This window comes from Sander vitreus, unplaced genomic scaffold (genome assembly GCF_031162955.1).
Source record: "Sander vitreus isolate 19-12246 unplaced genomic scaffold, sanVit1 ctg154_0, whole genome shotgun sequence".
NCBI classification, from domain to species: Eukaryota; Metazoa; Chordata; class Actinopteri; order Perciformes; family Percidae; genus Sander; species Sander vitreus.
The window spans coordinates 741121-751185 of NW_027595402.1; the positions used below are offsets into that span (position 1 = coordinate 741121).

Here is a 10065-nt window from a genome sequence, read left to right on the forward strand (position 1 = left end):
AACGATGTAAAAATATTAACAACAAAAACATTAAAAGTGAAGCATCAAAAGTAAAAGTACTCCTTTTTGCAGAATATCCCGGATCAGATCTATTCATCCTGGCTGTCTCAATACAAAAGTGAAAGTAATGGTGCAGTGATCGTCGTCACCATTTAGCTTGTGCTGCTTAAGAGGACCAGATCAGATCTGATTTTGTTGAAGAAAAAGCCCTGAGGACGGAAGGAGGGTTTTTCTTTTTTTCATAAAAGTAAGTCGTCATTCGTGATTTGTTTGGTAATCTTTAGTCAGGTGGGTTTTGTTGCCTGCAGGGTAGTGATGGTTTGCGGTTTGTTGTTTCTACTTCCTCATGGCCTGAGATGGATTATGCTGAGCTGTAGATAAATTAAACAAGTCGGAGTTTTAGAAAACAATGTCGCCAATACATATAATTCTTTATTAACACAGATATAATTGGCTTAACTCTTATTTGGCAGCATGCAGCTACTTTTATTCCACTTAGACTTTGGACGCTTTAATTGAATGTTTATGATTAAGTAGGCACAAGTTATTAAATACACGGATGGACGATGGTGTACAGAGTGAAAACAACTCATAATGTGTCCATGTGAAACATTTGTGTCCTTTACAAACCTATTAAATTAGTTCTTTTTTGCACTTGGGAGTGGTCATGAAGAAGAGGAAACGGCCTGACGACTCCTCGTTGACTTCTGAGTCCTTCCAGCAGCCAATCAGCGAGCCGTCCGTCAGGTAATACCATGTCATAAAAAGACACAAATGTGACTGGAAGTCTATTTTTTTTTAAAGCAAAAATAACAGTGATGTCATGCTTGATATTGTATTAAAGTTGACAAGTATCCCGTTTTTAAATGACCTTTATGGAACAACATATCAACAGCGTATGGTCATCAGGGACTTTCATCGTGGTTTCTGTATACATTCATTACTCCAGCAGGTGTCGCCATTATGATCATATGAAATCACAAGTTTATATGTAGTGTACTACAGGGATCTTCCACAGGGGGTCCTCCAAATTATTATTTTTTCAAAAATTAAAAAGTCTTACAGTAACATTAATCCAAAATAGTATTAGCAAATATAAATCCCCACTGCTTACTGGCCTATAGGTGAGGTTAGGTAGTCACTAAGGCCATCCACAGATGCCACATGTATGTTTTAACATTAAAAGATGATTTATAAAATCAAACAGTTATTAGGCTATTTTAATAGCTTAGTATTCTATGCAGTAAAAGGTATGTATGAAGGCTTTAGGCCGCCCTACACTTTATTGTAGGCCCAGCTTAATATGCAACTTTAAGGGGTTCTTGGCTTAAAAACGTTGAAGACCCCTGGTGTAGTACATTTAAGTGAAAGCCATGCAAACCTTCAAGTAGGAATGTAACGATACCCTCAACTCACGATTTTTGAATATTCAAAGTTCACGACACAATTTTCTCAGGATCTTTTTAACAGAATGAGCTGCGGACAAATGACAGAAAGATATGCCTTCATTTATATAAACTGCAAAACAGATATTATTATTATTTATGAAAAGTGCAAATGGAATTGTATTTTATCTTAAATAAAAGAAATCCAGCAGGTCTAAAACATACTTGTATGCATAAAGAGGTAAATGTTTTTTTCCAACCTTTTTTTAAAACCCTATTTCCCCACGTGTGTCTAAGTGACTGATTGGAACAACAGTCTTTGAAATCGGTCCACTGTTAAGAAAGAAGGCTGCAGACAAACATTTGCCCTACAAGATAACATTGCAGGCCGGTTCACATACCAATTTCAAAGATTTTATCCACATTATTATTATTATTACATGTCATTTAGATGGCACTTGTATCCAGAGCTACTGACAATTGCTATATATGTCAGAGGTCGCACACCTTTGGAGCAACTAGGGGTTAAGTGTCTTTCTCAGGGACACATTGGTTGATGTATGGGAATCGACCCAGATCTCCCACACCAAAGGCATGTGTAATATCTACTGCGCCATCACCACACATTAGTTACTAAGACACCAATGCATAAGAAAATAGAGTACGTAGGGAAAAAAAAAGGAAATTACCCTTTAACCAAGCCAAACCTCAACAAATATTGTGTACAGCTAATGCATTAAGATATCAATCAGTTTTAGGAAAAGGTCATTTGTTTGTTATTTAGTAGATAATACAATCTTTTCTCTTAGTTCACAGATGAGTGCAGCAAAGTCCACACATCCCAGCTGTGTCTCTCTGAAGACCGATGGATCCATGTACATGCCACTCAATTTTGGTCTTGGAGAGATACAAAGGTAATTGTAATGTATTCTGTAAATGAAAAAAATTTACATTATCTTAAAGCATGTTAGGCCATGTGTTATTACAATTATTAAAGGGGCTGTACTTGATATTCAGAAGAAAAAGTGGTTTGGGATGGCATCCACATGGCTCTCGCTACCAACTAATAGTGTGTTCCACTTGAACTGGGACGATTTTCAGAGTACCCAGACGGAAATTTCAACTGGAACGCCCCCTGAAGTCAGATTTCCTCACAAACTCTGACAAAAGCCAACCCCAAAATCCCACATGGCTGCTCCGTGCATCGACAGTAGTGAAAGCTGTAGTAATACACTGTTTATCACTAAATCAGTCGTACACACATTTCTGTGGACTTGTTGTTTGTGTGCACAAAAAAACAGCGTAATGCGTTATCAACTGGCATCGCTAAATGTAAATGGACTGTTTTTATATAGTGCTTTTCTAGTCTTAACGACTACTCAAAGCGCTTTTACATAGTACAGGAACCATTCACCGTTCACACACATTCGAACGATCAAACCACCAACCTTCCGATTGGCAGGCGACCGCTCTACCACTGAGCCACAGCCGCCCCATGGTAACAGGTAACAATGGCTAATCTGGCTAGAGCAAAACTCCACTGTGAATTTCTGACTTGTTGTACTGGTACGCAGTCAACTCGGGTGTGACGTCATTCCCAGCTCCGGCTTCCAACTTCCGAGGTAAATGCCACGCAGCATAGTTCCCCAACTCATCAAATACCAACGCTTTGTCATCGTCCTCGGTGTCAGATACCAACACACAAGGCACTCACAGTGTGTGACTTCATTCTCTGCTCATGACACCATCACTCCACTATATCTTTACATAGCAAATAGTTGTTTACTGCTGTATTAATGTTCTGAATATCGAGAAAAGCACCTTTAAAGATTAATGACATTGAAAGTGGTAAATCCATTTGTTACTGCAATATATACATGTTGGTGTCTGTCTGCTTTTGGATAAGCATGAATATTTCACTCTGTTCATAGGAGTTCTCGTCTTTCCATTGTCTTTATGCATCTGTCAAGAATTGATGTATAATTTTGTTTTTTGTTTGTTCCAATAGACAGCAGAGTGAAGAGTCATCCAGTGCAGAGTGTTTGGAGGATTTTAGGGATCCAGTCTTTTTAGCCATTGGACACCAGAGAGATACTGCGGAAGACACGTGTAAGTTTAACTATGTACTTCACGTCTGGTTGCAGGTTCTATTCAAATTCATTTGACATGAAGGAAACCACAGGTATATGGCTTACATCTTGGCCAACTGAGGCAGTAGATGAAAAAGAATGACCTTTAATGAATCTGAATGAAAACTTTTGTATTTAGTTGTTGCAGGGAACAGCCATCGTTCGAAAGCAAAGAAGAATCTTAAAGAAACAATGCAAAAACAATACACCGTGGTGTACGAAGGCCATAGTGACCAACAGACTTCTCTGGAAAGCACCTATACAACAATCTACGTCATCGCTGGAGAGAGTGGAAATCCACATGCAGAGCATGAGTTCAGGCACCTTAAACGTAAATTGGAACAACGATCTTTTACAAATTCAGTCCACCTCTGTGAAATCTTCAAACGGCCATCTGGCCAAAAGAAACCCCCCAGAACAGTCCTGACGAAGGGCGTTGCAGGAATTGGAAAATCATTTTCTGTGCAGAAATTCATTCTTGATTGGGCCGAGGAGAGAGCTAACCAGGACATTGATTTTGTTTTCAATCTTGCTTTCCGAGAGCTGAATCTGAGTACAGAAAACAAAAGCTTGAATGAGCTCCTGACTGATTATCACCCTGCGCTCCATGATCTGAGAGATTCAGAAGATTTCGTCAAAGCCAGGGTTATCGTGATCCTGGACGGCCTGGATGAAAGCAGACTTCCACTGGACTTCGAGAACAAGCCGGTAACATCGGTCAGTGAAGTAACATCTGTGGGTAATCTCCTAACAAACCTCATCCAGGGAAACCTTCTTCCTGATGCTAAACTGTGGATAACAACCCGTCCGGCAGCAGCCAATCAGATCCCTGCAGAGTTTGTTGACATGGTGACGGAGATACGAGGGTTCAGTGACCTACAAAAAGAAGAATACTTCAGGAGGAGATTCAGTCATGACTTGGGCCTTGCTGACAGGATCATTTCACACATTCACTCTTCACAAAGTCTCGACGTCATGTGCCAGATCCCGATCTTCTGCTGGATTTCGGCCCTATTATTTCAGGAGATCTTTGGGGGAGAAGAGAAAGCTGAGACTCCGCAAACTCTCACAGAGATGATGGCTCATTTCCTGTTTGCCCAGACAAAACGCAGAAGCAGAAAATATGACAAGAAGACTGAGAAAAACAAAGAGAGACTTCTGAAGACACAGAGAGAATTTCTTCTGAAACTCGGCAAGCTTGCATTTGTTCAGCTGCAGAAGAACAACCTCATCTTCTACGATGAAGATCTAGAAGACTGTGGCATTGACATACAAGAGGCAACCGTCTACTCTGGATTTTGCAGTGCAGTTCTTAGGGAAGAAGAAGTCTTTTCCCAGAAAAAGATCTTCTTCTTTGTGCACCTGACCATACAGGAGTTCTTTGCTGCTCTTTTTGTCTATGACTGTTTCACAAACAAGAATACAAAAGAGCTCGGCAACTTCCTCGATCTGAAGGACAAAGAACATCCCTTACTTGATCTTCTGAAGATGACCGTTGACAAAGTGTTGGAGAAGAAGAACGGCCACCTGGACTTCTTCTTGCGATTCCTCCTTGGCCTCATGGCAGAACCCAACCGGAGAATCCTTCAGGGTCTGCTGACATCACTGGACCCAAGCCAAGATACCCAAAAGAAAATCTTGACTCACCTCAAAGCCATCCGAAGAAAGGCCCTCTCTCCAGACAGTTGCATCAACCTCTTCCAGACCATGGTCGAGATGAGAGACCATAAAGTCAAAGATGAGATTCAGGAATATCTCAAACTGTCAGATCGTTCAAAAACAGAGCTGACTCCACTGCACTGCTCTGCGCTGGCCTACATGCTGCAGGTATCAAAGAATGATCTGGATGTGTTGGACTTGAAAAGTTACAACACATCAGATGAAGGCCGAAGGAGGCTGATACCAGCTGTGAGGACCAGCAGAAAGGCCATGTAAGTTTACTTTCTCTGTAATATATGACACACACACACATATATATATATTTATTAAGGTTGGTACGGTTCATGAAAAAACATCCGAACCGTTTGGTTCATGTCTCGGTTCGGAGCGTGTGTGCGTCGCACAGTTCGTCAGTCCACTGTTAACGTGCACTAACCACTTACTGCCGTAGTGCCCACTTTCGACACCTATGTTAAAACACTTACCGGAACGACCACAGACAGTATATAAACGACGAGGGGGATGAGCGTGACGAACGCAACACATGGCAGCTGACTGGACGAACGCGTCCTCTGGGTCTTGCTGCTCCCGAATTTCAAAACAGACTAATGGCGTCTCGTTCTGAATACGATCTCATTTTTTACGAAAATAGTTCACCGAAAAGTGTTTCTGAAAACATTTTAAGCGAGAAATAGGCCATACAGTTGCTGAGTCTGTCTGTTTTTTTGATCGACAAAGTGTATATATATATATATATATATATACACATGCTTTCAACAAACTGGTTTGTAGCCAACTGCTGCGCAAAATTGGTCTGAATGTCAGATTGTCAGTTTAAAGTTACAAAGACTTTAAATGCGCCCCCCACATTTCAGAAAGGTGTGGGGGAGTGGGTGGTAGATGCAGTTCAAAGATCCTACAAGCTCTTTATTGGAAGCATACTGACGCCTTAACAAATAACAACTGTGATCCTTGAATGAACATGTATGGTTAGTTCTGACCAAGAAGAGCAGGATAGTCTCCTCGTATCTCACATTAGTTTTAAAAACGTCAATATTTATGGATTTATTTTTTTTAAAGCTACTTTTTTCTCATTACATTATAACTTCAATATCTACCCTTAGACTTGCAGACTGCAAAGTGACTGCAGAGTTGGTAGAGCACCTGGCCTTGGCCCTCAGGCACCCCTACTCAGTTCTGAGAGATCTGGACCTCAGCAACAATGACTTGACAGATTCAGGAGTGGAGCTGCTATGCGATGGACTTCCAAGTCAATACTGCAAATTGGAGACACTGAGGTATTAACATAGATAAAGTACAGTAACATATAATGGTAATGGGCGGACAAGTAATCTTCCTACTATCATAGAAACATTCATGGTCCCCAGAGGATGGATCCCAATTACTGACATTTTATCTAGCGCCATCATAGGGTCAACATTTTTACATATTCAATAACTCTCTCTAGATCTTCAGGATGGGTTGAAAAAAATTTTGTACAAACATTCATGGTTCCCAGATGATAAATCCTTCTGACTTTGGTGACCCTTTGACTTTTCCTCTACCTGTTATGGTTTAAGGCAGGGCTTCTCAAAGTTCGGACCAATGGGTGCATCCAGACCAAATGGCAGATCAAACTGGACCATACCATGTGTTATGACCTTATGAAGTGTCACGTTTTCTATTTTTAAAAACATTTTGTATTGGTAAATAAATGGTTAGCGATGTTGAATATACAAGTGTAACAAACCGTAGTTGATCCGTGATCCGTACGGACTTGAATGTATGTTGCTAAAAAGTTATAAAAGAGTTGATTAAATGTTATTTTGTTATTGCCAATCATAATACTTTTAAGAATCCCTGGTTTAAAGTAAAGTGTTTCGACAATTTCAAGGAAATATAATTTACTTTAGCAATTCCTTTTTGATAGCTACAGCCATCTCAACAGCACCAGTTGTACAATACATAGCCCATTTAAAGGCCACTCATCATTTTAAGCCTACCATCTTTTCAGTCATTCAGAGATCTGCGCAAATACATCTGTAATCTACATGCTAATAAGCCAAACACTGTTTTCTCAGGTTGTCAGGTTGTCAGGTAACAAAGGAAGGATGTGCTTATCTGGCCTCGGCTCTGAAGTCCAACCCTTCCCATCTGACAGAGCTGGACCTGAGCTACAACAATCTGGGAGAATCAGGAGAGAAGCTGCTCTCTGAGCTGAAGAACGATCCACAATACAAGCTCGACATACTCAAGTAATTATAAAATACAACATTATTTACTTTCATACTGAACAAATAGGTGTTGAATACTGTTACAAATCCACTACGGTGAGATTGAAGTAATGACAACACTACAATTCTAAAATCATGAAGATATGCAACAATAAAAACTGAATTTGATTTAGTTCTAGTTACTACTTACATGTAGCCACATATTGCAGTATTACCACTAATCTGAAGTTGGGGGGAATGTTATTATCTGACTAAATTCTTAAACTTAAATAACCATCAACCCTTAAATATTTTCTCAACAGCACTGAACATGGTGGAAGTCACAGGATGGAACCAGGCTTTAAGAAATGTAAGTATCTGCATATTCCCTGGTAGCCTGGTCCTACCAGACTCTGGTACATTTCATTTGTACAGAGAGTGTTAACTTCCTTGAAGGCGGGTACTCTGTTGAAGTTTAAAACTATTGGATCTGCCCAGAGCCACTCTGGCAGCCTGGCTCCGCCCTCCTACGTACTCAGGCTTTAACTTCTGGATATCCGTTGCCACAACGGACCGAATGGCTTCCCTTGCATCTTTTTCCACCGCCATTACGGAACTACAACTCAAACTAGCACACAACCTCAGCGTCATCGTTCTCAGCCACTCCCTCTGTTCGCTGATTGGACCGGTTAAGATTTGGCTGGAGAAAACCCTCGAATATACCGCAAACCCAGACGACGTACTGAAGGAAAATGAAAATTGAGCAGAAGTACGTAGGAGGGAGGAGCCAGACTAATTCCCTGGCAGAAATGATGAAAAAATCTAAAGAAATGTTTTGAATTCTCTCGAAATAAAGTGTTTTCTTACCTCCAGATGCCTGTGAGCTCACTTTGGACCCCGACACAGCCCACAAGAACCTCCTTCTCGCTGAAGGGAACAGAAAGGTGACCTGGGTTGAAGACGAGCAGCCACCCCGTCACCAAGAAAGGTTTGATTATGACAAACAGGTGCTGTGTGAACAGGATCTAGATAAGCGCTGCTACTGGGAGGTCGAGGTGTTCGGACCCTTAAGAATTGGGGTCACATACAGAGAACCTGCCCAGAAAGGGAAGACGGATGAGATGGGATACGATGACAAGTCTTGGTGTCTAGTTTGCTCTAAGGATGGCAATTACGTTTTGCACAACAACAAGAAAGTAGATGTGACTTCACTTGGATGGCGCTCTAGTCGGGTGGGGGTGTATCTGGATTGGCCGGCTGGCACTCTGTCATTCTACAGAGTTTCCTCTGATAGTCGGACCCGCCTTCATACCTACAAAACAACGTTCAATGAGCCCCTCTATCCCGCTGTTGAACTTGAACACACTCAGTCTTCTGCATTCTTTTGTCAGCTAATATAATCAACCTTTCAATGCATTCACACTAGAGCCACTACTTTCTGTCAGAATTGGTTATTTCCCATAAAAGGTATAAACAAATAGTTGTATTTGTAGTGTAACAATGTCCTACTGTCTAATAGATTGAAGTTGTAGAACCTCGGGTTTCACTAACTAACTAAATGTACATCCTAGAAGTTTGAAATGAGGTTACTGTATTTGATAATCCATTGATTGAAATTGTAGTCATTCGTCAATCCATGATACCAAACGGTGTGAGGATTATGCCATTAACACTTCTGGGAAACTATACTTTTGTTCAGTTTTCTTACATTTCATTGAAAAAAAAAACATATCAATTTATCAAGAAAAAAAAATACAAAACACAAATAAAAAAAATAAAAAAAAACATAAAAAAATACAATATATTGATAAACAAAAAAAGAGCCTGGACTTTTTTTTATATGAAAACGTGTGCAGGTGGGAGGGGACACTCGAATCAATGATGGCTACTATATCACATCGACAACTTTAAGAGAAAGACAAATTAAAAGTTGCAGCCCTTTCCCTTTTTTTTAAGCAGTCTTGTAAAAGTAATATTTTAGTAATATGTATTTACCACTAACTATGTGTGTGTCTTGAAATTGGTTTAAGAACTCCTGACTTGAAACAGTCTACCTAGTTCCTGGCAGACTTTTGGCAGCTTTTGTGTGCTTTGTTAGTTTGTTCAGTGACACATTATACATGAAGCATACATCAATAATAGAAATATGGAAATGTATGGCAAAAGTAGCATAAGGTCAATACTCACAAATCACGTTTTTAGGGAAGTTCATGTCTTATTAAAAGGAGAAACGCTCCGCCTGTAGTTTCACACCCTGAGTTTGTTGAGTGGTTGCAGTTAATCTAAATAAATAAAATGATTGAGAAGTAGGGCAGGAGGAACAACAGCGATATAATGTAACATGGAGCTTTCATTTCATTTGTCTATCTTTTCATTGAATACCAGTTTATAGTACTCAGTGTAATCTTGTTGCGATGAAATAGCTTGACAGTGTAATATTGCTTTTGAGAATAAACTTTCCGCATATGAGGAAAAAACGAGTGTGGGTGTTTTTTTTCCGGACTGATCAGTTAAGCAATCTTGTAGGACTTGATGTGTATTGCACTGGCCAGCAGCAACAACGTTTCAGTAATCTTTTGTGTCTTCTTTGTCACAAATATGTAATAAAAAACACTTTTAACCTCAACTAAGAACACTAAAAACGCCGTTGTGGATAGCAGGGATTTTTAATTATTACTT

At 40.0% G+C, this 10065-nt stretch overlaps 1 protein-coding gene across 3 annotated transcripts; it reads left to right on the forward strand.

The window, feature by feature from the left end:
* Window positions 1–104: 104 nt before the first annotated feature.
* LOC144513230 (NLR family CARD domain-containing protein 3-like) lies at window positions 105–9863 on the forward strand. Of its 3 annotated transcripts, XR_013501097.1 has the most exons (10): window positions 105–247; window positions 663–747; window positions 2195–2299; window positions 3394–3494; window positions 3654–5445; window positions 6298–6471; window positions 7255–7428; window positions 7710–7756; window positions 7885–8155; window positions 8260–8347. XR_013501097.1 is itself a non-coding variant. In XM_078244241.1 (9 exons), exons 2-9 carry the CDS (start codon window positions 668–670, stop codon window positions 8784–8786), a joined length of 3000 nt encoding a protein of 999 aa, XP_078100367.1. In that variant the 5' UTR covers window positions 106–247; window positions 643–667; the 3' UTR covers window positions 8787–9863. The 3 variants fall into 3 exon arrangements, 2 of the variants coding, with proteins under 2 accessions (XP_078100367.1, XP_078100366.1); XM_078244241.1 differs by lacking the exon at window positions 7885–8155 and having other exon boundaries at window positions 106–247; window positions 643–747; window positions 8260–9863; XM_078244240.1 differs by lacking the exon at window positions 7885–8155 and having other exon boundaries at window positions 106–247; window positions 8260–9863.
* The last annotated feature ends 202 nt before the right edge of the window (window positions 9864–10065 follow it).